This window comes from Platalea leucorodia, assembly GCF_965183815.1.
Source record: "Platalea leucorodia genome assembly, chromosome: 3".
NCBI classification, from domain to species: domain Eukaryota; kingdom Metazoa; phylum Chordata; class Aves; order Pelecaniformes; family Threskiornithidae; genus Platalea; species Platalea leucorodia.
Window position 1 is genome coordinate 101968703 of NC_138825.1, and position 24411 is coordinate 101993113.

Sequence of the window (24411 nt, forward strand, 5' to 3'; positions counted from 1 at the left end):
TAGCAGGGTTCAGCGTGTTAGTTACCATCCCAGAGGCTATTCCTTGCCCTTCTTGTACAAACAAGGTAAATGCTTTACCGTAGTCTGACAGTCCCAGGGCAGGCACAGCTTGCTTCAAAAGCCTGAATGTCTTTACCTTGCTTGTTGTCCAGTGAATGGGTTCTCCAGCCTCTTGAGCAATAATCGGTATCAGGGGGTTTGCCATTTCCTCGAAAGCAGCTATGCAGGGGGGGCAGAATCCTACAGCTCCTAAAAAGGCTTGCATTTGTTTTTAGTAACTGGTCAGGGAAGATTTTGAATGGTTTTAATATGGTTTTCAGATAAACGCTGCTCCCCTTGTTGGAGAATGTAACCCAGATATTCTACACTTCTCTCATAAAAATTGTAACTTATGTGGAGAGGCCTGATGGCCCTTTTCAGCTAAGGCAAACAGTAAGGAACGGGTGTCAGCTATACCAGATTTCATGACTACTAATAAATCATCAACATACTGTATCAAAAATAGATCAATTTTTTTTTGAAACACAACATCCTGCAAATCTTTTACTAAAATTTTAGAAAAATAGTGGAGGACTGAGTGAAGTCCTGTGGGAGCCTTGCCTATGTTAGCTGTACGTTTCCCCAAATAAATGCAAAAAGGCATTTAGAGTCTGGATGAACAGGTATACTGATTTAAGGTTTGGCTTTTAGCTCTGAGAAAACTGGGGTCATCTGTAAAATTATTTTTTTAAGTCAGGCACTCTGCTCTCTGGTTTCTGAGCCATTAGGATACCCATCTTTAAGCTTTTTTTCTCCCAGTCGTTAGTGTATGACACTAACATCTTTGTGAAGGGGGAATGCTAGTGCCATATTTTAGTACTTAGGGCAATGAAGCACAGAGAAATTAAGGCCTGGATTTGCAAACACTTATACTCGAGTGTCAGCACAACTACTCCAGCTGGTAGTCCCTACGTATGGAACAGCTCAACACAGACGTGCTGTCTCTGCCACCCACTCTGTTGCTCACGGTGCAGCGAGAGGTGCTGTGACAGCAAGCTTTAGACAGCCTCCGATGTGCCAGTCCCCTGGGCACGCAGGTCCCTGTGCCCTGGGGGATGTTTTTGGGGGCACCTGAAGCCAATGCAGCCAGGTTCCAGGTCTGGCTTTGAGGGACACCTCAAGGCTGCCGTAAGCAGCAAGGAAACAGGCTGTAGCCATTCAGTAGGGCTGCCAAGGAAGCTCAGCCTGTTCCGTGGAATAAAGGAAAGATTAATAATTCACTTGCCCCTACTTGAGGAAAGAAGTGGATGGCAGTTAAAGCTGCAAAATACACTCTGACATTTGGCAAGCAAAGCTAGACAAATTTCAGCCTAGCAGTAAAACATGTTTTCCTTTTCTTCTTTTCAATGAGGATGATGGCAATGAGGCTCAGTGAATAACTTGCCTGAGGATGTGGTGAGATTCTCAGTGGCTTTGTATAATTGTCTTAAAATGCGGCAAGATTCCCCCTGTAGCTCAGGACTCGTACCACTTGTTTAAACATGTCTGTGTTTGCTTATAATCATAAAAAACCTCCCTAGTAGCACTGGGGAAGGCTTTACAGATGTGCACATCTTTCCATTCCTAGCACAGGCTGCGTGATGTCACTGGTCCATCTCTCATTTTATGTTTTAAACCAGGTGCAGTGCAAGTCCCACAGGCATAGTGAGGATAAAAGGCTTCTCCTCCCGCCAAAGGGATGGTCCTTACACCAGTTTTATGAGACGCTGCTTTCTGCTTAATGTTTTTCAGGGAACCAGGAGCTCAGAAGCATGTCGGGGAAGCCCAGGCTTACCTACTGTAATGGAAGGGGGCGAATGGAGCCCGTACGATGGCTGTTGGCTGCAGCCGGTGTGGAGGTTAGTTGACACTCGGTACAGTGTTCCAGAGTGGTGTTGTTAGCTGGCCTCAGTAAGGAACAATTTAACATGCACGTGGAGGATAAATGGGTGCAAGGAGGTGGCTAAATTCATTTGGCCAGTGGCACTGCATGTTTGTAACTACCCTGTTCGGTGGTTAATATTTGGGGAGCAAACTCAGTGGAGCTTGGAGTTTTATAGAGCTGGTATCAGTCCCCTGAAGTAATTAATTGTAATGGATCAAAATGGGGATTTATTTAAAGGCCCTTAATAAATCTGAGTTTTCCAGCTGTGCAAAACCACCTTAACTCAGTCTCACTGAGTTCGCAGTTACAATGTGTATAAACAAAAGAGTGTTGTTGACTTTCACACTCTGGTGTGGGGTTAGAAATAGATGATTTACCTTGTGCTTCCCTTGGCACTGGCTGCAACCTGTCTTCCTCCTGTAGACGCCTGTCCTCTGTTTCTACCCGCACTAAGGTTATTTCTCAATCAGTGCCCTGAGGCAGAAGCAGCCAGGCCCTTCTACACCTCCCCAGCCCTGAGGATGGGTGGGGGATCCTCAGGACACCTGCGGCCAAACGGCGCAGTTGAAGATCCGGCTTATTCTCTTTTGCTTGGTTGGGTCACTCTGCGTATGGTTATGTGCAGTCACTTACAGAAGAAAAAGGTTGAAATACAACAGTGTAACACTCTTCCCTCTCCTTTTCCAGTTTGAAGAAAATTTTTTGGAAACAAGAGAGCAGTATGAAAAGTTAATCAAAGGTAAGAATCTGACACCTGAGGCTTAGTCCTTCCAAAAATTGTTCCGATTTAGCTAAATTTGTGGCTTAACATCAGTTTATTTAAACCAGTGCAAACTTCTAGGTGCACACCTAGAATATGGAAATACTAGTTTTGAGAAACCTGTTCTTTCCAGTGCCAAAAAGCTCCTATAAGCTAAGTGCCATAGCTTCTGCAGCTATGTTTATCGTAGTACATTAAACAGGGGTAGCAAACATTCCTATTTAATGCAACTTAATTGTCTGTGCTGTTGAGCTGTTAGCATGGTTCCTGGCACGCTTTTGGTCCAGGGCAAATAGCACTCCCTGAAGCAATTCCTAGGCATCATTTGGGAGTTGTCCCAGACTTGGGGCCATTTCCAAGATGTCATTTAGATGTGACCACCATGGTCTATAGGCAGAGAGAGGTGAACAGAGCGAACGTGGCCAGTCTGTGCCAGCTGGCCTGAGCTGTTGTTGAGTTGACTAGTACAGATGTACCTGTGTGTTGGTTCTGAGCCTCAGTGAGATAAGTTTCTAAATGAAAGGCTGGCATGGCACCAAAACACCCAGGAAAGCCAGTTTTCCTTTGTGCTAGGCTCTGTGCGAACACACTAGTGACAGTCCTAAGCAGGATAAGCCTGAGCCATGATGCTTCCTCCACTTAAAAAACGGGGAGCCAGCAGGGAGACCTGCAGAAAGTCTGACATGGTCAGAGCAGCAAGCCACAAAGGCTTCGTGTCAGCCTTGGGAGTGAGACCAGTTCCCAAACACCAGCCACTGCCCTTGATATTTGGCCAGATGAAACCCAGCAGTCACCCTGGAAAGGGAAGACCTTGCTGCCAGGGTGGGGAAGGAGCTGGGACTGTGAAGAGCACTACAGAGTGCACCTGCCCTGCAGCGTGCCTGCTGCCCAAGACATGTAAGAGAAACCTCACAGCAGGCTGAGCTTGCCAAGACATACTAGGAGACTTGGAAGAGGACTTGGCTGCATTCTGGCTGCCTGCTCAGAAAGGGAAAGCTGTGTTTAAAGGAATTCTGACCGGAAAACTAAAATGAACAAAATATTAAAAAAGAAGTGGTATCAAGAAAATCAATCAGAATTAAAGTTGCAGGTCCAGCTGGCTGGGAATCTGATGACCTGGGTGTAAAGACACCAGTTATAGCTCTAAATATGATAGCTCAGGTACTGAAAGTCCAAATTTGAATTTGCTTCACAGGATTAATTAATTCAGACAGAGTGGTACAATCCTGGATACAGCATCCGAGCTTATCCATATCCAGAGAGAAGAATTAAGTGGTGATGAAAAGGATAGGGAAGTTTTATAAAGAAGATCAAGGGCTTTTATGTATATATGTTGAGCTTAATAGGGTGAGAATACAAAGAAAAAGGTGAGGTTTTATACAATGGGTTGAAGAAAGACAATTAGTCATCCTGATAAAGGGACCTCTGGAATGCTGCCATTCCTGCAGGGCAGGACTGAACACGAATAACTCCACATTACCTCTCCCTGTAATTTTTTTCTTTCCCTACCACCATGCTTTTTGCCAGGGTATCCTGTGTTTAGACACCACCACGTTGTTAGAATGGTCCAAGCATGACTTTGGCCCATGCCAGCTGATGATCTTCTAAGCAATGCCCCAGCAGTGTCCAGGATGAAGCCTGGGCCAGGGGCTGTTCCCAACAGGCAGCTTGCAGACGGACAGCTGTTTTGGAGGCCAAGAGAGTCAAATAGCATCAGCCTGGCCAGACCTTTACCCGTTGGCCTGAGAGACAACTATCTTGGCTCAATCTGTGCAGCCACAGGTTCCCCAAGTTGCTACCTGGTTTTCGAGAAGCTCTGCTGGTCTGTGACAAATAGTAGGTCTAGATGTTTGTTTTTTAGTGTCTGCTCCACAGACCACCTTCAGACAGCACAATGCAATCTGCAAAATGATTGGCAAACTGCTTTTAATCCTGCATATGTATTCTGTGCAGTGGCTATGTGAAGTGGTTCTCACTGCAAAGTGAGGGGAAGCAGTCTGCTACTGGTCATAAGAGAGAAATCCCTCTCTTCTGTAGCTAAACAAACTGCGTTCAGTTCACTCACGTTTGCTGCATCACATTTCTTGTCAAGAGTGAGAAAGTCAGATTTTATTTTTTCACTTTGTGCATTTTTCTGCTGAAAAATATCCTTGCAGAGCTGTTAGTTTTCCCGTTCTCCTGTGTTTCTGCTAGATAGATACCAAGTAATATTTTTTCCTTAAGCTGCAGAGGTATGTTCTGGAAAGACACAAAAACACAATATTTCTGTGAATGTTTACAAGAAAAACACACAGGTTATTCGTTGCTGCAGAGAGAACTATTCTTTGAATTTAAACTATAAATTAATAATAATGTGTGAAGAATGTTTATTAATGTTTATTAATTCTAGGCTAGCAAAGTATTTTAATAGCTCTGTGGAGAAAAAAGCAGACAGACATGCCTGTTAAAGTGAACTCTTATACCTGAAAGAAAGATGCAATGAACAGATTAAAATTGAGCAATTAAAATAAATGATTAACTTTGAGCAATGCAAAGTGGCAGCTGCCTAGTTAGACTTGGAGTTTTGCTGTGATTTTAAGGGGGCGGGACTGTTCTCTGGATGCCCTTAATGTGTAAATGGAGGAGGGAGTATCTCCAAAGACAGTGAATTAGTCCAGCAGAAAACTGGTCTAGAAAAGAGTGACTTTGCTATGCTGAATCTCTATGTCAGCTTAGCTCTCAGAGCTGCCTCACTGAAGGCTCAGACAAATGCTCCTACCAGCACCAGGAGAAAATGGGACTACAAAGGCAGGGAGGGATTGTGGTGGTGTATCTAAATAGGCTTAAATTGTGGAATGACACCGAGGATAGCCCTGTAATGAAAATCTATGGGGACAATCAAACTCTTGTCCCTGGACTGTGTAAAACTTAAACAGCAACTGCTCTCACAGTCCCTGCCTCTAACTCTGTAGCTTCACGATGTTTAAATTGGCCTGACAACTTCCTTTATCCCAGCAGCTCAGTCTTGCTGCAGTACTACCCCTTTCATAATTTCTTCTCATATGTATATGTCCCTGTGAGGGGACATATACATTGCATTTTTTTGGAGTTCAGATTTAACACAGACCTTTATTCTTCTCTGATCCCGTGGGTTGAAAGTGCTGGTTCAGGCTTTTCCTGCCAGCATGAAGCAGGGTCGAGAAGCGCAGAAAGGCAGGCGGTGCCAGCTCCCATCCGCCAGTGAAGCTCTGGCCATGCTGTAGAGCAAGGGGCCCCGCTGCACTGTGATAACCTAGCTACAAAAGTCTGAAACAGACTAGTCAATATTTGGTCCTTCCCACAATGTTAGTTTACTGCATGGAGTTTTACAGTTAGGGCAAGACATCAATGATCTACACTGCAAAAGAAATGTGGTCAGTCTCTCGCTCTCCTGTAAAGCTAGCAGTCTAGGAGGAACTAACAAGCTCTCCCTCAACTTTCCACCCTAGATGGAGTCCTGATGTTCCAGCAAGTGCCCCTGGTTGAGATTGATGGGATGAAGATGGTGCAGACCAGAGCCATCCTCAGCTACATAGCAGGGAAATACAATCTCTATGGGAAAGACTTGAAGGAGAGAGCCCTGTACCGTAACAATTCCTTTCACTTAATGAGCAATCTGTTGTTTGATAGCTGCATTATATATAACAGATTCAGCCCTGTAAATCCAGTAGAAAGGCATGAGAAAGGCTAACACAACAAAAAGCAAGGACTCTAGCCTTTGCTTAGGTTTTAACCACTGCTTCTGAAATGCTGCTGAACAGAAACAGTCTTTTAGTCCTTTTAAAAAATATTTAGCTTTAGTTTATGTTTAGTTTTGGCTGTGAAAATTGGCACTATGGTGGTGATATAAAATTCCTGTAAGTTGCCTTAGTTAATTGGAAAACAGATGAGAGAACTTCTCTGCTCTTTTGTACTGTCTTCCCAATAGGATTGACATGTATGTGGAAGGAATAACAGATCTGATGCAAATGATTTTGGTGTTTCCTTTCTCTCCACCTGAGGCAAAGGAGAAAAATCTTGACTCAATTAAGGAGAGGGCAACCAACAGGTACTTCCCAGTCTTTGAAAAGGTAAGTGACAGTGAGGATGTGTCTATAAAACTTGTATTTACAATTATCAAAAAGATTCCCTCAAATAAGAGCATGTTTGTAGTGCAGGTCAGTTCCAAATCCTCAGCTTTCTTGGCTCTCTCAAAGAAGGTGAAATACAGCAGCACATTTTCTCTGTTTGTTGGCTTGTGTTGTCAGGGCTGTGGTGTTTGAACACCTACAAAGCAAACAAAGCAATATGTTCTCAGCTATACAGCAAAACTTTTCACTAAAGTAAAAGCAAGCACATATGATTTCTTTTTTGCTTGAGGGGATAGTTCCACACTTAGATTTGTTTAGAGCACATCTCTCTGCTCTACTTAATTTCAGTTGGAATATTTTACTAGGAAGAATGCAAAAATCCCTCACAAATAAATCAGGTAGAGAGATTAGGACTACTTTAGTAAAACAACAGTCATAGATTTCTGCACATCCCACTTTTGAAAACAACAAACCAAACCCATATGACTCAGGCATCTGGCAACATTTCTCACTTTTGTAACATTCATCTAGTTTTGATGAAAAACACTCATAAAGGCTGAACATCCTAGAAGTTCTTATGACTATAATAACTTATTCCTAAAGGCAGGGATTTTCTTTGGTTAGCTATTGTAATTCTGTGTTTCTAAGTTTGCTTCCTGGCATCCACATTGGACATAACTTTAAATGAAATACCTAAATGGCAATTTTATAAATTCTCCAAGTTACTCTTTAGTTCCTCCATTATCCCTATTTCTAATTCTATGACTGTTACTAGTCTACTTAAGCATGAGGTTTTGTCCCTCTTCCCAGTGCCTACCATAATTCATCATTACTGAGTGACCAAAGTTTGTAGTCTGTGTACTACAAGAGTTCAGATTTTTTCCCAACAATAATGAAGTGATTTAGGCTCACAGCTTCCAGCTGAAAACTCCACCCTGAAATTTAGATATAATCGCTGTTCAGCTCTGCAGCTGTGCTGAGAGGCTTAGCTGCCAAGCATCATACGTCCAGTTCTCATCTGCAGCCCAGATTCTCTTGCATTCTACAGGTTTTGAAACAACATGGCCAAGACTTTCTCGTGGGCAACAAATTCAGCTGGGCAGATGTTCAGCTAATTGAAGCCATTTTAGCAGTAGAGGAGAAAATACCTGCTGTGCTGTCCGGATTTCCTCAGTTGCAGGTATTTTTTTTTATTGAGCATGCCTGTATTCAGGAGCTAGAGGGCAATCCTGAAGTGATCATCTCTCCATGCCATGTAAATCAGGAGTGTGGGCTCTTCGAGGAACTGTCACTATCATATGTTTGCTTAACATCAAGCACAAGAGGGAATTGATTTAGCTGGTTTGTTGTAAGACACTGTGCTTCTGATTAACCCTGTTCAGGTATGCCTGTCCCTCTTTCAGTGGTATATGCCTCCTCAATAGAAATAAATTAATGTCATCCCAAGGGAATCACCGATCCAAGCTGCCCTGTTTTCATTTTCCTGCCAGTAGATGCTATCTAATACCAGATAACAAATTAAGTCTGTGATACAGGTTGACACATTAGAATAAGGTACAGTGTGCCATTTTCTGTACTGGCTGATATTACAACTTTGGGATCCCGGTAACCTCACTTTTCTTCTGCCTTCTACAGTATGACTAGAAACTCAAGCCTCAGCATTAAGTCACAGTTTTCTCTCAATAATCAACTCAATACAATTGAGGATGAATTCTCTGCCTTTGTGCCATGTACAAAGTCTGAAACCAAGCAGAAGTGAGGCACTTCTGCTGTGAGACTTGACCAGAAATAAGAAGCCTCCAGGCATGCAGCATGCTATAGAGCACGGTGCATGGGCAAGCCTGGGGCATGACCTGCAGGAGTCATTAAGAGCTGAGACACAGTGGACCCAAGTAGCCTGTGACTTGAAGAAAGCAGATGTTAGTGTTCAGTAGTCCTCCCACGTGCCGGCAATCATGCTAGTAAAGCAGTGTAGGCAATGCAAATTTGGGTTAAGAGTGCAAGGCTTGAGGTCATGCTTCTTTGTTAATTTGAGGGGTGTGGTCAAAGACTTTGGCTTTATTCCCATTAATAAAAGAAACAGTTCAGCAGCAGACTATCACAGTTAGGTTTTCTGCTTGGAACTGATGAGGAAAAGGTCTTTGATTTTTTTTTTTTAATTACTTTAAAAAAATTTTTTAAAATCTCAACCCCAACAGTTTAAGCCTGAATTTAGTGTGACAGAATGAGGCACTTCAGCCACAAAGTGGGCAGTAACGTGTGTCAGATTTTATCCCATATGCAGTTTTGCAGCCTCGGGTAATTCTTGCCTCTAGCTCCCATCTTCTAACAAGATATCTTAGCCACTAGGCATGGGCACGGTTCTGTTGAAGCCATGCCTTGAATTATGGAGGGATTCCTTCACTGCCAGAAGGGAAAAGTTTCTAAAATTGGTGGTTATTTTTTTCACAGTTTTTACTTTTCTTGCTCCTTCTTGTATTTCCCCCTTATCCTTCCACTGCCTGTAAGAAAGAGGAAATTATTATAGAATCATAGAATCGTTTAGGTTGGAAAGGACCCTTAAGATCATCGAGTCCAACCGTTCACCTAGTACTGCCAAGTCCACCACTAAACCGTGTCCCTAAGCACCACATCTACACGCCTTTTAAATACCTCCAGGGATGGGGACTCAACCACTTCCCTGGGCAGCCTCTTGCAATGCTTATGTTCATACATCTGCCAGCAAGAACAGGCTGTCACTCTGTGAAGCTCCGCATCCTTAGCCCCATTGTAAGAAGAGGTTCTTGTGTATCTAAGATTGCTCAGCTAACCTGCTTGCAATCTGCATCAGTGAGTCCTCTCTGACTGTCTGTACAAAGAGATGTTTCAGGATCCTTGACTCAGTTGCCTCAACACAGACATCTCTTGCTACCCGAGATGCCCAACTCTTCCCTAATCCTAATCTTGGCCTCCAGCCACTGCTCCAGAAGGCAATAGGGCTCCCCGAGGAGTTGTGTTAGACCTGCCAGCCCTATGTAAATATTTTGGCTACCCTAGGCTACAACACAGTACAAGAAGCCTCTACTGGACAACTGAGTTGAGCTAAGGATGCCTCCAGCTATTTCACCTTCACCCACGCAATCCTAGAAATGCTGGGACAGTGGGACAACAGTGGCCATGCTAGATGCAAACAGAACTCAGATACTTACACAATGTAGTAAAAATGGAAATCATGTTAACATACATCGTGGTTTGCCCACACCACACAGTAGTTTACACCATCAGAACCAGCAATGAAAAGAAAAAGGTCATGAGCTGGGTTAGTGTATTCGTACCTTCAAAACTATCGCCCGGTGCTCCCGGATATTGATTTTTTGCCTTCAGTTTCTTTCAGGCAGCAGAGATTTAGATATCGTCTGCTCTAGTCCTGCCTTCATCGGTAAGAACAGGCTTTTTGCAGCAGCTGGATCCTTCTCCTGTTGGGCAGAAGGAGACTGTGTAGATGGCACAAGAGCTGAATGAATGTTAGGATCCCTTCTAGCAGCAGGGGGAAGCAGTTGTTCTGTGCAAGGAGCACTGTTTGCTACTGGACTAGCTGGAATTTCTCTCTTACTCTGTTGTTTTTATTTTTTAGGCTTTTAAAATAAGAATGAGCAATATGCCTACAATTAAGAAGTTCCTGCAGCCTGGAAGCCCAAGGAAACCCCCACCAGATGAACGTTATGTAGAAACTGTGTTGAAGATTTTTAAGAAATGAATGCCTTGCTATCTTCAGTGAGACCCAAAATACTGAAAAAAACCAACAAAAGCAAAAACCCAAATCCTAAACCAAAGAAAGTAGGAAGCTCAGTAAATTAGTATTGTTGTAGTTAAAACCAATGGTAAAAAAAAACCCCAAAACTGAAATAAAGCATTCTGATTACTCTGGCAATGTGACAGCAGATTTGTCTTTATTGATAAAAAATACCTGGCAAAACATGAAACCAAAGGAGTACGGAAGCAAAGAACTATATGTAAGGTAGGGAATTTATTCATTTGGAAAAAGACTGATGCAGTGTTAGTATTGTCAGAATGTAACTTGTTGAAGAAGATATTTTCTGGATGAAAATAGGCTTCAGAATAAGAGCTGTGGAAGAGAAGAAAGAGAAGAAGACTCATTGAATCACTTATCCTTTAAAGAAGTAGACTTGTTTCAAGAGCAATTTTGTTAAGTACTTATATTGCATTATTTTTACAGTATTGTATGAGTGAAACTTCTAAATTAATATTAGTTTCACCTGTTGTTACCAAAGCCGAACCTCTTTGGGCTGTCATACTCCCCCGACCTTGCCTAGGAACCAGCTCTTATAATGTTCCATTAGTTTCCTCCTCCACCTTTTGAATGTGATTCTTCCAGGCAAACCTACTTCCTCGTTCCCAGCGCACCAGAGTCTGCGCGCCTCTTCACATGATGAATCTCTTCAGAGGATGGGGTGGGCAGGCCACACTCTCAAACAGACCATCCCTCAGGTTCAATATTTGTTCATGCTTGTTTCTGTGCATTTGTCTGCCATTTTGGGGGACTCTCAGCTGCTTCCTAGACCCAGTTCTGGACACCAACGGCTAGCTACATCTTTGTCCTAGTGAAACAAGAAGCGCCAGGCTCCATTCCCTGTCTCTGAGGCCATGTACACACTATTACACTCTCTTATTACCCAAAGCTGTGTAACCACATCCAAACAGCCTGTTGTGGCTGGGCCCTGGTGTGGACTGACAGCGGCTGGGAGCTGTCTGGGCGAGAGCAGCAGGCATGGGCCAATAGCCCCGGAGCGAGCCCCGTCAGTTCAGTTACACAGACGGTGTCTTCCAGCACCCGTGCCCCCGCACTGCCTCGTCTTTAATGTGATCTTCGGAGAACTCCAGAGGGCAAAACCTGAGCCTCAGCTGCCACTTTGCACAGGGTGAAGTGCGGGCAGCCTAGGCGTGCTGCGGCTTCGGCATCGCCCTCGTGGCAATGTGGTGGGACCAGTGACACCGAGGTGGTCACAGCTCCTCCCAGCGAGGCCTGTCTGCAATGGTGGAGGTGATTCACAGAGTGGCAATGGGGAAGGGAGGAGTGGGGTCACAGAGCAGCACAGGTTGCATGGCTAGGACATCTCAGGTGCCTTAAAGGTGCAATAAAGTTGCCTAAATTTCCCTTATTATCAATCTCTCCTTGTGCAGGTGAGTTCACTAATCATTTAGTGAGTCGTGCTCCTTATCTCTATACTAAAAAACTATTTAAGGTTTCTTGGAAAGTGACTTTGGTCCAATGTGAGCAATGAAGAATATGCCACCCAAAAGACTCCCAGGTCTGTCAGAAAGCTGGATTTTACAGGAAAAGTACCTGGATTTATTAACAGTTGGCAATGCCACAGGTGAACTGCCCGTGTGGCTGCAGTGCTGTGGTGCACCCTGCCACCTCGTGTCACCAGCCACCTCTCTGCTGTCCCAAAAAGAAAGCCACTGCATGCCTGCCCATGCAGGGACGCTACCTCCCCAGCAGCTGCTAGCGCAGCGATGTACGTCTCCATGCAATCCGTGTGGGTGCTGCCTCTCCATGCTGAGCAAGAGGATGGGCTTTTGAACATGGAAGTGGAATTACTGTGAGCTGGTTGGTACCTCACTTGCTTACACACCTGTAACAGGTCAAAATGTAGTTAATATACCATCTTTAAATTAAGGACTGTGGGTGAATTGGATTTTTAAAGATCTCTCTGCAAAGTTTTCCTTGCAAAGCTGATTATTTTTCTATATAAATCAATTATTTCAAACCTTGTGTATGATCTTACCAGCATTTCATGTGCAGGTTACAAATTATATTATCTCCTGAGAACGAAGCGCCATGGAATAAACACGCAATCTGTTTTGCAGGCTCAGGTAAGGCAGAGGTAGTTTATTTCTACAGCTGTAGGACAGAATACAGAGCGACAGAGGTTCAGCCTCTGTTATTTTTAAAACAAAAGTATTAGGGCTTATATACATTTACAGCAGACAAAATCTGTCTCGTGAAGGGGCCTGATGCGGCAGAGCAGCATCTGCATAGAAGGAAACTGTTCCAGCAGATGTCAGTAACCAAATCTGATGCCTAATATTGCCATGAGAAAAGTGTAGAAAAAAGGAAATGAGAAAAGTGTAGAAAAAAGGAAATTAGAAAAAAATATTGGAAAATGAACCTGGTAGGGAGAAAACATAAGAATGAAGTTCCTTTTGAGACTGCTCACTCTCCAGCATCCCCCCACGCCTCTTCCATGCAGCAGACTGCAAAAGGACAATTAATCATTTATTTCTGTTAGGGTGCAACTAGATGAAGTGGGGTTTCTAACTGAACATGCTCTGCAGGTAACATCTGCATCCTGGCCTGTAGCAAGAACAGTGTGGCCAGCAGGACCAGGGAGGTGATAGTGCCCCTGGACTCGGCACTGGTGAGGCTGCACCTCGAGTCCTGGGTTCAGTTTTGGGCCCCTCACTCCAAGAAGGACATTGAGGTGCTGGAGCGTGTCCAAAGAAGGGCAATGAAGCTGGTGAAGGGTCTAGAGCACAAGTCTTATGAGGAGCAGCTGAGGGAGCTGGGGTTGTTTAGGCTGGAGAAGAGGAGGCTGAGGGCAGACCTTATCGCTCTCTACAACTACCCGAAAGGAGGTTGTAGCGAGGTGGGGGTTGGTCTCTTCTCCCAAGTAACAAGCGACAGGATGAGAGGAAATGGCCTCAAGCTGCGCCAGGGGCAGGTTTAGGTTGGATATTAAGAAAAACTTCTTCACTGAGAGGGTGGTCAAGCATTGGAACAGGCTGCCCAGGGAAGTGGTTGAGTCAGCATGAGGATCACTGGAGAAAAGGACATTTTGTTTCTTTTAATTTCTGTCTTCCCTCTGCAAGGCTATCTTTTGTAAACATATTCCTGGGTTTATAAGAGGGTTACATTGCACACTTACCCTGCTGGGTTTGGAGGGCGTAATTCAGTGTGGAGAAACGTTTCGGGGGACATGATGTGTGAGCTGCACTTTTCAAGTGCGCTGAACACAGGCAGCGCCAGTTCGGAAAAACAACAACAAATGGGACATTTGTTTTAAATAATATGAGACCCCAGAGCTGCGCTGCCGTTCTGCAGCACGGCAGGGCCGGGCACATCCCAGCAGGTCTCATTAGCCCCAGATGAGGCTCCCTTCTCCACACCCCCTATTCCCCCTGCTAATACAATAAGGCACAACAGTTTGTGTGTGCACCTCTTTCCCTTGCCAGCACATTTTAAATATTGGCTCATAATTTTGAACACAGCTCCAACCCAAATCAACATAATTCTGATATGTTTTATATAGACAGGAAAGTTCACAAAGCCTGATGACACAAAACATTTCCCAGTGTTTTCTCAAGAAATCAGCATCATGTCTGAAAAAAAAACAAATCTGAAAAAAACAAATTTAAAAAATATATATTTATACCTTATTGTTTTAAAGGAAGAGGCTAAATGGAAACAAGCTGGTGGGCAACGGTAGCAGCTGGGGTGATTATTCATTTCTAAGTTGTTAGAGTATCTTTGAGATTTCCCCTAGTTTTAACTCCTGGATGATCAGTCTGAGCCTAGAAGTACTTAAGGGATCAGATGCTTTCAGCCGTGCAAGATACAAATGACGCTTCTGTAGCATTTCCCAAAATACAAGCTCAGTGAAGTGACATTTCCAACAGTCCTGTTAAGTTAGGAGACAGACTGTATTGTGTTTTTCACTTTTATTTAGGCTAGTAACTGTGTTGAAGAGGACTTGCCTGAAATCTTGATGGACACCTCTGATAGGGTGAGAGATGTCCGTATTGGGATAAATCACCCCCTGAAGACTACTACTCCTCTCCCCTACCTGTGAGGGAAGGTTGAAGGGACTAGCTTCATCTAAGCTTTTGACTGCCTCAGTTAAGACAGCATCCCTCTACCTTTCGGGAGCATACTGCAGGCTTTGGCTTGGATAGCAGCTGCAGCTCAAGTGCATGGTGCGGGATTCCTCCTACTTGAATTTACACCTATTTAAAGGAGACTAGACAGCTAGACTAGAGGTAGGCATCTACAAAGTTAGGTGAGATGAGTTTTCCCAAGTTGTCTACACTGTGATTAACTTTCATCTTGAACTCATGTTTTCTTACCTCGCAGTCCTCTGACACAGTGGATGTCCTTGTAGGAGTAGTCACTAGACCTGGGATATCTCCTAGAGTTTATCATGGCCAGGCCTACAAATGATTAATCCAGCCAAGCTACCAAAGAGTGAGTTCGGATTTGTGAAACACTACCAGATGCACCTCGGTGCACATGTCTATGCAGGGAAAGCTTCAGTCTCCCACATTATCCTAGATTCTGGGTCACGTCTGTCTGTCCAACAATGTCAGAAACACTGTTTCCAGTAGTGTGGTTTGATCTTTTACGTGTAAAAAAACCTGTGCTAACAGCAAACGTCAGCAGTCCCAGAAGCCTAGAGGGGAAAGCAGTCACTTCTCAAGCAAGCAAATAAAACATTCTCATGCAGAATTCTGTTTCGTTATAAAACATGAACAAATTACTTCAGAGTGGATGTTAACAGGAAACAAAATGTGGGCAGCTTGTGCTTCTACAGCAATACCAAGAGTGGGCTTCCGCTGCACTTAGCACAGATGCCGGGAGCTTGCCGTGACACCCCTGCACGGCTGCCCATCATGCCGTGGCACACGCCGCAGAGCCGCCCGTCGTGCCGTGGCACATGCCGCAGAGCTGCCCGTCGTGCTGTGGCACATGCCGCAGAGCTGCCCGTCGTGCCATGGCACATGCCGCAGAGCCGCCCGTCGTGCCGTGGCACATGCCGCAGAGCTGCCCGTCGTGCCATGGCACATGCCGCAGAGCCGCCCGTCGTGCCGTGGCACATGCCGCAGAGCTGCCCGTCGTGCTGTGGCACATGCTGCAGAGCTGCCCGTCGTGCCATGGCACACGCCGCAGAGCCGCCCGTCGTGCCGTGGCACATGCCGCAGAGCTGCCCGTCGTGCCATGGCACATGCCGCAGAGCCGCCCGTCGTGCCGTGGCACATGCCGCAGAGCTGCCCGTCGTGCTGTGGCACATGCCGCAGAGCTGCCCGTCGTGCCATGGCACACGCCGCAGAGCCGCCCGTCGTGCCGTGGCACACGCCGCAGAGCCGCCCGTCGTGCCGTGGCACATGCCGCAGAGCTGCCCGTTGTGCCGTGGCACACGCCGCAGAGCCGGGTGCTCTGGAGCAGCAGCTGGAGGCCAGTGGACGCCCTGAAACATGCACAGTGGCGTGGACACCTCTGCGTAGGTGACTGAGCCCAGCTGCAGGCTTTCAGAGGCTGGAGAGAAGAACTTCCCAAGGGGAGGGGACAGAGGGAAATAAGAAAGAAAAGAGCCCGAACCAGAAGGCAGGGGCTATAGGATGTGCTATCAGTGAGGAGTCCCCTTCTGTGAAGGCTGCCTCTCCTCACGTGCCCTATAGGGTACAGTGTTCCACTTGGGACTAGGCACCTCCTTAAAGACAAGACGTTGCAGTGGTGACCATTTTGATGCCTTGTCCTTCTGTGGTTCTAGCTCTAAATAAATAATTACACTTATTTTATTGCCAAGCATGGAAGACATTGGCCTAACAGGCACCAGCGGTAGAGACTGACGGGATGAGGATCATTTTCAGCTACATAGCAGCAAAGCACATCTACAGGAAGGACCTGAAGGAGAGAGCCCCCTGTACTGTGACAACTCATTTTTTTGTTTGACAGACTACAATTCATACAACTTCCCTGTGTAATATGAGAAGAACATCCGAGCTCACAGTTATATTCAGGGTGATTCAGCAGATTTTTATGTAGCGCATTGACCTTGCCTGCAGGTGATGTCTACAACAGTACTAACCAGCTAGGTTAGACAGGCGGGATGGTGCACAGGAGTTTATGCTGTATTGACTCTTTGAAGTCAACAGAGTTATCAGAAGAAAGCGGTCAGGAGTGCAGAGGGCAGTTTGTCTTCTGATGCTGCTCTTCATTCACTGTCTCCTACAGCAGTCTTTGGAGTGCATTTTCACCAGGTCAAATTCAGGGAAACATTTTTGACAGAAAAAGAAAAAAAGGTTCTATGTCCAGGAATGAAATTCAGCAGAAAAAACATCCTGAAGGAATATCTCCCACCACTAAGGACGGGAAGGAAGCTTATGAAGGATTCAAGCTGAATTAGTCGATGTGACTTATGTAAAGCGTCGATCTGTTAAAAGTAAAAAACCATAAAATATTAAAATAAAATTTTGATTGCTATCACAGTATTTTTTTAAACCATGGGAGCTTTTCAGCCATTCTGATTTTTTTTTTGACTAGCAAGTCAAATGAAAATAGGAAGCATACAAGGTTCTGCTGGCACAGATGTTCCCAATGATCATGACCTCTGGTGAATCTTACATTTATACATAGCCAGCATTAGTCAGGAATTTATTTTCTGTGGGTGAGAAGTGACTAAACAAACCTAATTGATTCTGTTCGTTTAAGAAATAGGAGTTTCCCATTGGCAGAGAACTGTTTGCAAATCTCTTTGTAGGAGGGGCTACAGACCTATATAATCTCAAGGCAAAGCTACTGAGAGCTTAGCCTGAGTTACATCCTGTACAAGGTAAGCTTTTTGGATTTTGGATATGCATAGGGAATTAGTGTACTTGAAACTAAGTCAGTGAATGGGTTTTATGGATTAAATGCTTCTATGAACTTTCTTTACTAACATGGTTATGTGCATCAAACGTTAAACTGTTAATCAACTGCTTTCTAGGTGTAGAGATTTAAGAAATCAAGATCTCAAAAGTGTGGAGTGCTTCCTCTCACCCTCTTCTTCCTACTGTAGAGAAGATAACGTGTTACTTACAAGGGGAATATGTGGGTTTTGTAGCTATTTGCTTTTTGCTGCTGTAGCTTTATTGTTGACACAATGTTAGTAACTGTGAAGCTAGTACAAACTGGGCACTGTCTACCTGTTTGCTGCTGATGTGCACGCCCTGGTTCTGACTGGGGAGGATGACAGTCTGCCTAGATTCTGCTGTGGCTTTAAACTCCAGCAAAGAGTTGGAGTTGAACCCAGGAGGTATTGCACGTTGGCTCTGTGGTAAAGGCAAATCTAACGTTACCAGAGACAAAATTAAATTCCACATCTTCAGGTGCTTGCCCAAAGAAATGAGAAGACCAGGGAGTGTTGCAAATGAAATTGAATGCTTACAATGGGGAGAAAAAAAATCCTTCCTGTCACTTTATAATGGAGCAGAATGGCTGCTGGACAAAGCACAGCAATTGCTGAGTTTATATTGTGTGTCTGATTAAACAGTAAACTGCACCCTGAGATAATGCCAAAATAAACAGAGCAGTGCATCTCACACAGCCTGCTTTTTGGTCAGAGCAGAATGCTTTGAGATGCAAATGGGTTTTGATTTGCTTGTTCTCTGACATGGGCCGATCGCTCGCAGTACAGAGTTCTGCTTAACTAACCTGCACGTATAAAAGACATCTTAAGGCAAAATGATACAGTGCAGTCTCTCAATATAGTCTTTTACCTCCTCTACTAATTTGATGAGAGTCTTGGACCATAAATCATTGGTTTCAAACAAGACAACTTTGAACAATGCTTGAGAACCAGTTAGAGACTCAAAACCATCATTCTGAATCTTTATTTTGCAAAACTTACTTCTTTATTCCAGATAGTAGGAGATCAGGCACCTGGAAACATGTCTGGGAAACCCAAGCTGCACTACTTCAATGGACGAGGCCGAATGGAATCAATACGGTGGCTCCTAGCAGCAGCCGGGGTTGAGGTTTGCCTCTGTTTTTTATACTAAGAGCATGTGACAAATATGTACTTTTACTGTTCCTTATAAAAAATGTGACTGACCAGCAGTTTCAAGCTCTGCATTTAGTGCATTGCTGACCAAGCCAACAATGACCCTTAGCTTACCCTAGGCGGGGGGGCAAGTTCCCATTTCACTTCCAAGCATCATGCGCCGAGCCGACTGGTAGCACCACAAATGCCTGTCCCCTGTAGCTAGTGAAAGAAAAAATTTAAAACCACAGCAGCAGAACCTGACTTTTTTATCTTCTGATAACAGGGGTTGAGCACTTTTGGCTCCAAAGACCTTCAGTTAAATCCCAATGTCCGAAATAGCAAAAAATTATTATGTGTACTACACTGTAGCTTACCCCTGAAGGCACTGTATATTATAAACCACAGAGTAATTGTTTTTACCTCTAACGGTTTCTGCTATTAAACCGGAGAGGGAGTGTGGCAATCCGTGTGTTTTAAGAGCTGTGAGCTTCTGTCGTGGTGATGGGCAATGTGCCAGAAAGCTGCACGGGGCACACGATCTCCTCTCTTTGTCCCTCCTTTTGCCAGCCTGTGGCAAAGGAGCTATACCACAGTTCTGCTGCTGCAGCGGGAACTCACCTGTCCTCCTCTCTCCCTGCACCGCCTCTGGCCAGCACTGACAACGGAAGCGGCACGGTCATCGTTTGCTCAGCAGACAGGGGTTTGTGCCTTTCAGTCACTTCAGCTTTAGCCAAAATCTTACCTGCACAAAAATATGAATCACACGTGAGAGGGAAGAGGATAGGATTATGACAGAGGCAAAATAAATTTTTAAAGATATTACTTCCAAATCTGATTTATTTTTTTAAAAAGAAAATCCCCCCAAATACAGTTCCTTGTGCTCTCATTGTCTCGTGCAAGGCAGAAGCTAAAACACGCAGTGACAACACAACTTTTCTTCTGTATTTCCTGCAGTTTGAAGAATGTTTTCTGGAAACAAAGGATGATCTGACAAAGTTACAGAAGGGTAAGTTTCCTTCACTTTTTAATAATTAGGTAATAATAACAATAATTAGAATTGTTTGTCTTAGAACAGTTAAGAAGTCTTATGTTTCTTGAAAAGAAAATCTAGACTGGAATTTTTTTACAAGGGAGCACAGTGATAGGACAAGGGATAATGGCTACAAACTGAAAGAGGGTAGATTTAGATGAGATAGAAGGAAGAAATTCATGAGGGTGGTGAGGCACTGGAACAGGTTGCCCAGAGAAGTTGTGGATGCCCCATCCCTGGAAGTGTTCAAGGCCAGGTTGGATGGGGCCCTGAGCAACCTGGTCTAGTGGAAGGTGTCCCTGCCCATGGCAGGGGGTTGGAACCAGGTGATCTTTAAGGTCCCTTCCAACCCAAACCATTCTGTGATTCTATGATTGTACAAGCAGTATCATAGATGTACACTGCAGTGTGTTAGACGGTATCATCCATCCAGTTGCTTCAGCCTTCACTGAATCACAGAAGGGCTGAGGTCAGAAGGGACCTCTCGAGATTGTTGGCTCCACCTCCCCTCTTCAAGCAAAGCCACCTAAAGTCAGTTGCCCAGGACAGTGCCCAGTTGGGTTTGGAGTATCTCCAAGGATGAAGACTCCACAGCCTCTCTGGGCAGCCCATACCAGTGTTCAGTCACTCTCACAGTAAAAAAGCCTTTCCTTAAGTTCAGATGATCGACTCTCCTTTGTTTCAGTTTGTGCCCATTGCCTCCTGTCCTATGACAATACCGGTTTTTGTCATCAGATCATCTTGAAATTCATTAGCATTTTAGGTTGCCTACAAAGTTGTTGTTTTATAATCCGTACAAAAAGCAGAGTTCCAGATTTCTGAGCTTAACCTGTACCTCTGATGTATTCCTGTTTCCCAAGGCAGCTACTCACCTTGCTATCGTTAGCTTCCATCTTTGTGAACATGATATTCACATTTCCTCCAAACTAAATTACGTTGTCTGTACTCTTCCAGTTCACTTGGCTTTTCAAAGAAGTCTGAGCTAGGGTTGGCATTTGCAGTCCTGCTCTCCTTTCGGAACAATGACTTGATCCTCCTCCCACCTGCCGGCTTTCAAAAAGTATTTTGAGGCATGAGCATAAATGAAAATGTGCCCTTAATAGCAGACGGTTTCTCTGCATGATCGCCTTACAGTGGATACAAAGATGGATATAGCTGATCAGTTATCTGAGCCAAGAAATATGATTCCATAAAGCAAATACTCTGACTCCCTTCTCTGATCGGTTCCTGGAGGTATTTTGACTTCTTCCTTGCTAGAATAAGGCTTCTGCAGACTAGTAAGGGATTTACATGGCTACGGTCTCACACCAAGTGATATTTGGCTCTTGCAGGAATCTCATGTAACCCACCCATTATTCCCTGCTTCACGCCCATACAGATGTATGCCATTGTATAAAGTTAATACATTAGTCACAAAGATATTATATAAATTTATATGTTGGCAAGCCTGTAAATAGTCTCGATTTCCATAATACTTTCCAAAGTGTGACAGAACCTGGCTGGCTCAGATCCTTCAGTCCTTCTCATCTGTATTGACCTCCATGAAAATCATCTGAGTTAGGGCCATGCAGCGCGGGACTTGTTTTTTTCAGTGTATGACTGCTAAAAGTTCTGCATTTGGGTGCTTCCATAGATTTGAAGAAACTTCAAGAAGCTGATTGCTATAATATGAAGTTATTAACATGTCACTAAGAAATGGTTCTTGGTTTCATGGTAGGCATTTTCCACACCTTGTTGTGAGAATGAGGAAGACTGCCACTGAAAGGGCAGTCAGGCCCTGGAACAGGCTGCCCAGGGAAGTGGTTGAGTCCCCATCCCTGGAGGTATTTAAAAGATGTATAGATGTGGTGCTTAGGGATGTAGTTTAGTGGTGGACTTGGCAGTGCTAGGTTAACGGTTGGACTCGATGATCTTAAAGGTCTTTTCCAACCTAAACGATTCTATGATTCTAAATAAAAAATAATATGTGTGGTTACTTTGCCAGACACCCACTAATGGTTCTCATTCAGAAACTGAATGTCTCCTTGTCTTGTCCCCTTTTCCCTAGATGGATCCCTGCTGTTTCAGCAAGTGCCAATGGTGGAGATCGACGGAATGAAGATGGTGCAGAGCAGAGCCATTAGCAACTACATAGCAACGAAGTACAACCTCTACGGGAAGGACCTGAAGGAGAGAGCCCTGTACTGTAACAGCACCACCTTTGTTTGTTAGACTACAGTTCATACGACCTCTCTGTGTAACACAAGAATATCCCAGCCCAGTTAGATTCAGGGTGATACAGCAGCTTTTCATGTAGCACGTGTTGACTGTGACTGCGGGTGATGTCTACAACAGCAATAAGCAGCCAGATTAGACAGGCTGCATGGTCCAAGGGAGTTCATGAGGATCAAAGGTCACTACAGTTATCAGAAGAAAGCAGTCAGGAGTGCAGAAGGCAGACTGTCTTACTGATGCTGCTTTTCATTGTCTCCTGCAGTTGTCAGCAGCGGGCATTTTCACCACATCAAATTCAGGGAAATGTCTGTGATGGAAAAAAACCCTTCTCTCTCTAATAACCAGGAATTAGAATTAATAACTGGTTATTAAAGGACAGAGCTCTTAGAGCACATGGTTTGACCTGAAGTATTTTTAAATGCTTCACGTTAATTAGCACTGGTAAACACATCAAGATATTTGTTAGGAATTGTATAGACCCACTGTTTAACTTACCATGTCTGACTGGATTTTTAACACAAGTTTGGGTGACACACATGCCAATTTTGCACTCAGGTTCAAAAAAACTTAATACAGAGAAGTATCACCCCTAGTGAAAAATGGAAGGGGTACAGTCTTTTAGTTTTTGGTTAGACACTTTGGACTTGTCTTTCACCTGCACTCCCCCCTGACCCGCCCCAAAGCTACTGCACTCAGGGGTGAACCGCTCCAAGCTATGCAAGCTGGGTAGAAGAGGCAGAGAGTTCCCAGCATCTCAGTGGGGTTATGCTAGTAGCTATCGTGCTATTCAGACCTACTGCGTTTGACTTGACCTACTGGATCTATTCCTTTCAGAATTGATATGTATGTGGAAGCAATAATAGACCTGAACGAGTTACTCATGACCCATACTTTCCAACCAGCGGACAAAAAGGAGCAACACTTTGCTACTATTGTGGACAAGGCCACGAACAGATACTTCCCAGTCTATGAGAAGGTACGTGGCAAAGATGTAGTAGCTTAATTATTATTGTTTTCCTGAAACTCCATCCTGGATCTACACAGGCAATTTTTATGGAGGAAAACAGAGAAGAAAAATTACCACTTAAATATAAATGCTATGGTTTTGGTGGGGCTGGGATGAGGATGGAGACAGGACACTACAGAGGGGACAGAAGGCACTACAAATCTGGGAACGATGCAGAGCTGCAAAAACCCAGGACACACTGAGCTCCCCAAATGCCCCTGTTTCAGTCTGTATGATGTTTCAGGCAAAAGACACTATAGCATCAGCTTTTACATAAAGTTTCCTCCTGAAGTGCAGAACCCCCTCTACCATACATGCTATGTAAAAGTATTACAGCTCCTTCTGTAACAAAAGGGAGGATGGATCAGCTGGGTGTCAAGACGACGAGGCACAGGTTACACGCAGAGAACTCCCAACGCAATATTCCCAAAATTGAAGAGGAAACAGGTGAGAAGTAAGGGAGCTGCCCATAATTTGAGAGTCCAAGATACTGTGCATGTCCTGGGCTGAACTTAAGCCTCTTGTAAATTTTGTACAGGCATTTGCAGTGATGGTTGTACCCCATAAAGCTTCGCCTTCAACACAGCAGCACTGATTACATGAGCTACGGAAGTGAAGGGAAGAGGGGTACAACTGAGCTGACAGAAAGAAATGCAGAAGAGAAAGGACTGATAAATTATGCCTAGGATGACAGTGCGGTCAGAGATGTTCTTACCGCATTTCCTTCTTTCAAGGATAACTGCATGCAGTGTATGACCGTGCTTTGAAGATATCATATTAAGTCACACAGACAAAAAAAAAAAAAATTACATCTGCTTCTGGTTCTCTGTTTTTAGGTTTTGAAGGACCATGGACAAGACTTTCTTGTTGGCAACCAGTTTAGCAGGGCAGATGTGCAATTGCTTGAAACCCTTTTAATGGCAGAAGAGTGCAAGCCTGATATACTTGCCAAATTTCCTCTCTTGCAGGTAACTGAATGGACAGTTTTAATGGACAATGAATCAAAACAAGGTCACTGATTTAAACTGTCTGAGAAATATGGGAGAGTGGGAGGGTGAGGAAAGAAGGCAAAGATAAAATCAAAATCAAATATCCTAAGTACTTTTAGCCCGCCTCAAACACTGATGGTTATTGCCGCCTTCTGTCACTATAGCCACAAAAGCATAACAGGATGAAGCATATAGATTCTTCTGCAGGATCAACCCACAATGTTACTTTTAGAGCATGGATAACATCTAAGTGACTGACAATTACCATAGTTCTTAAGCACAGCGCTGTTTTGGTTTTGTTTTGTAGAGTTTTAAAGCAAGAATAAGCAATATCCCCACAATAAAGAAATTCCTGCAGCCTGGCAGCCAGAGGAAACCACCACTGCAAGAAAAAGATGTACCAAAACTGATGAAAATTTTCCACTGAGCAGCAGCCTAAACCCACAGAAACTCTATTTCATTGTCTTTACGTTTGCTGATAGTGGCAAAGTGAAATTAATGAAAATAGTGAAAAGGTTTTTGATCTCTCTTTCCTTAGCTACAGGACTGGTTTCAGCCTACTGCAAACACTTCCAAGGTAAATCTGCATGAGCATACCAGCAAATGAAATAGTTCACTGA

The 24411-nt window shown here is 44.2% G+C and overlaps 2 protein-coding genes across 2 annotated transcripts; both read left to right on the forward strand.

Moving 5' to 3' along the window:
* Positions 1-1790: 1790 nt before the first annotated feature.
* Positions 1791-10487, forward strand: LOC309588347 (glutathione S-transferase-like; the record flags this gene model as incomplete). The annotated part of the gene is made up of 6 exons (XM_082307513.1): positions 1791-1877; positions 2591-2642; positions 6131-6263; positions 6610-6751; positions 7800-7931; positions 10365-10487. 6 exons carry the CDS (start codon positions 1791-1793, stop codon positions 10485-10487), a joined length of 669 nt encoding a protein of 222 aa, XP_082163639.1.
* A 7970-nt stretch (positions 10488-18457) lies between these two features.
* Positions 18458-24218, forward strand: LOC309588348 (glutathione S-transferase-like; the record flags this gene model as incomplete). Its single annotated transcript, XM_082307514.1, has 6 exons — positions 18458-18544; positions 19507-19558; positions 21630-21762; positions 22631-22772; positions 23639-23770; positions 24099-24218. 6 exons carry the CDS (start codon positions 18458-18460, stop codon positions 24216-24218), a joined length of 666 nt encoding a protein of 221 aa, XP_082163640.1.
* Between the last annotated feature and the right edge of the window lie 193 nt (positions 24219-24411).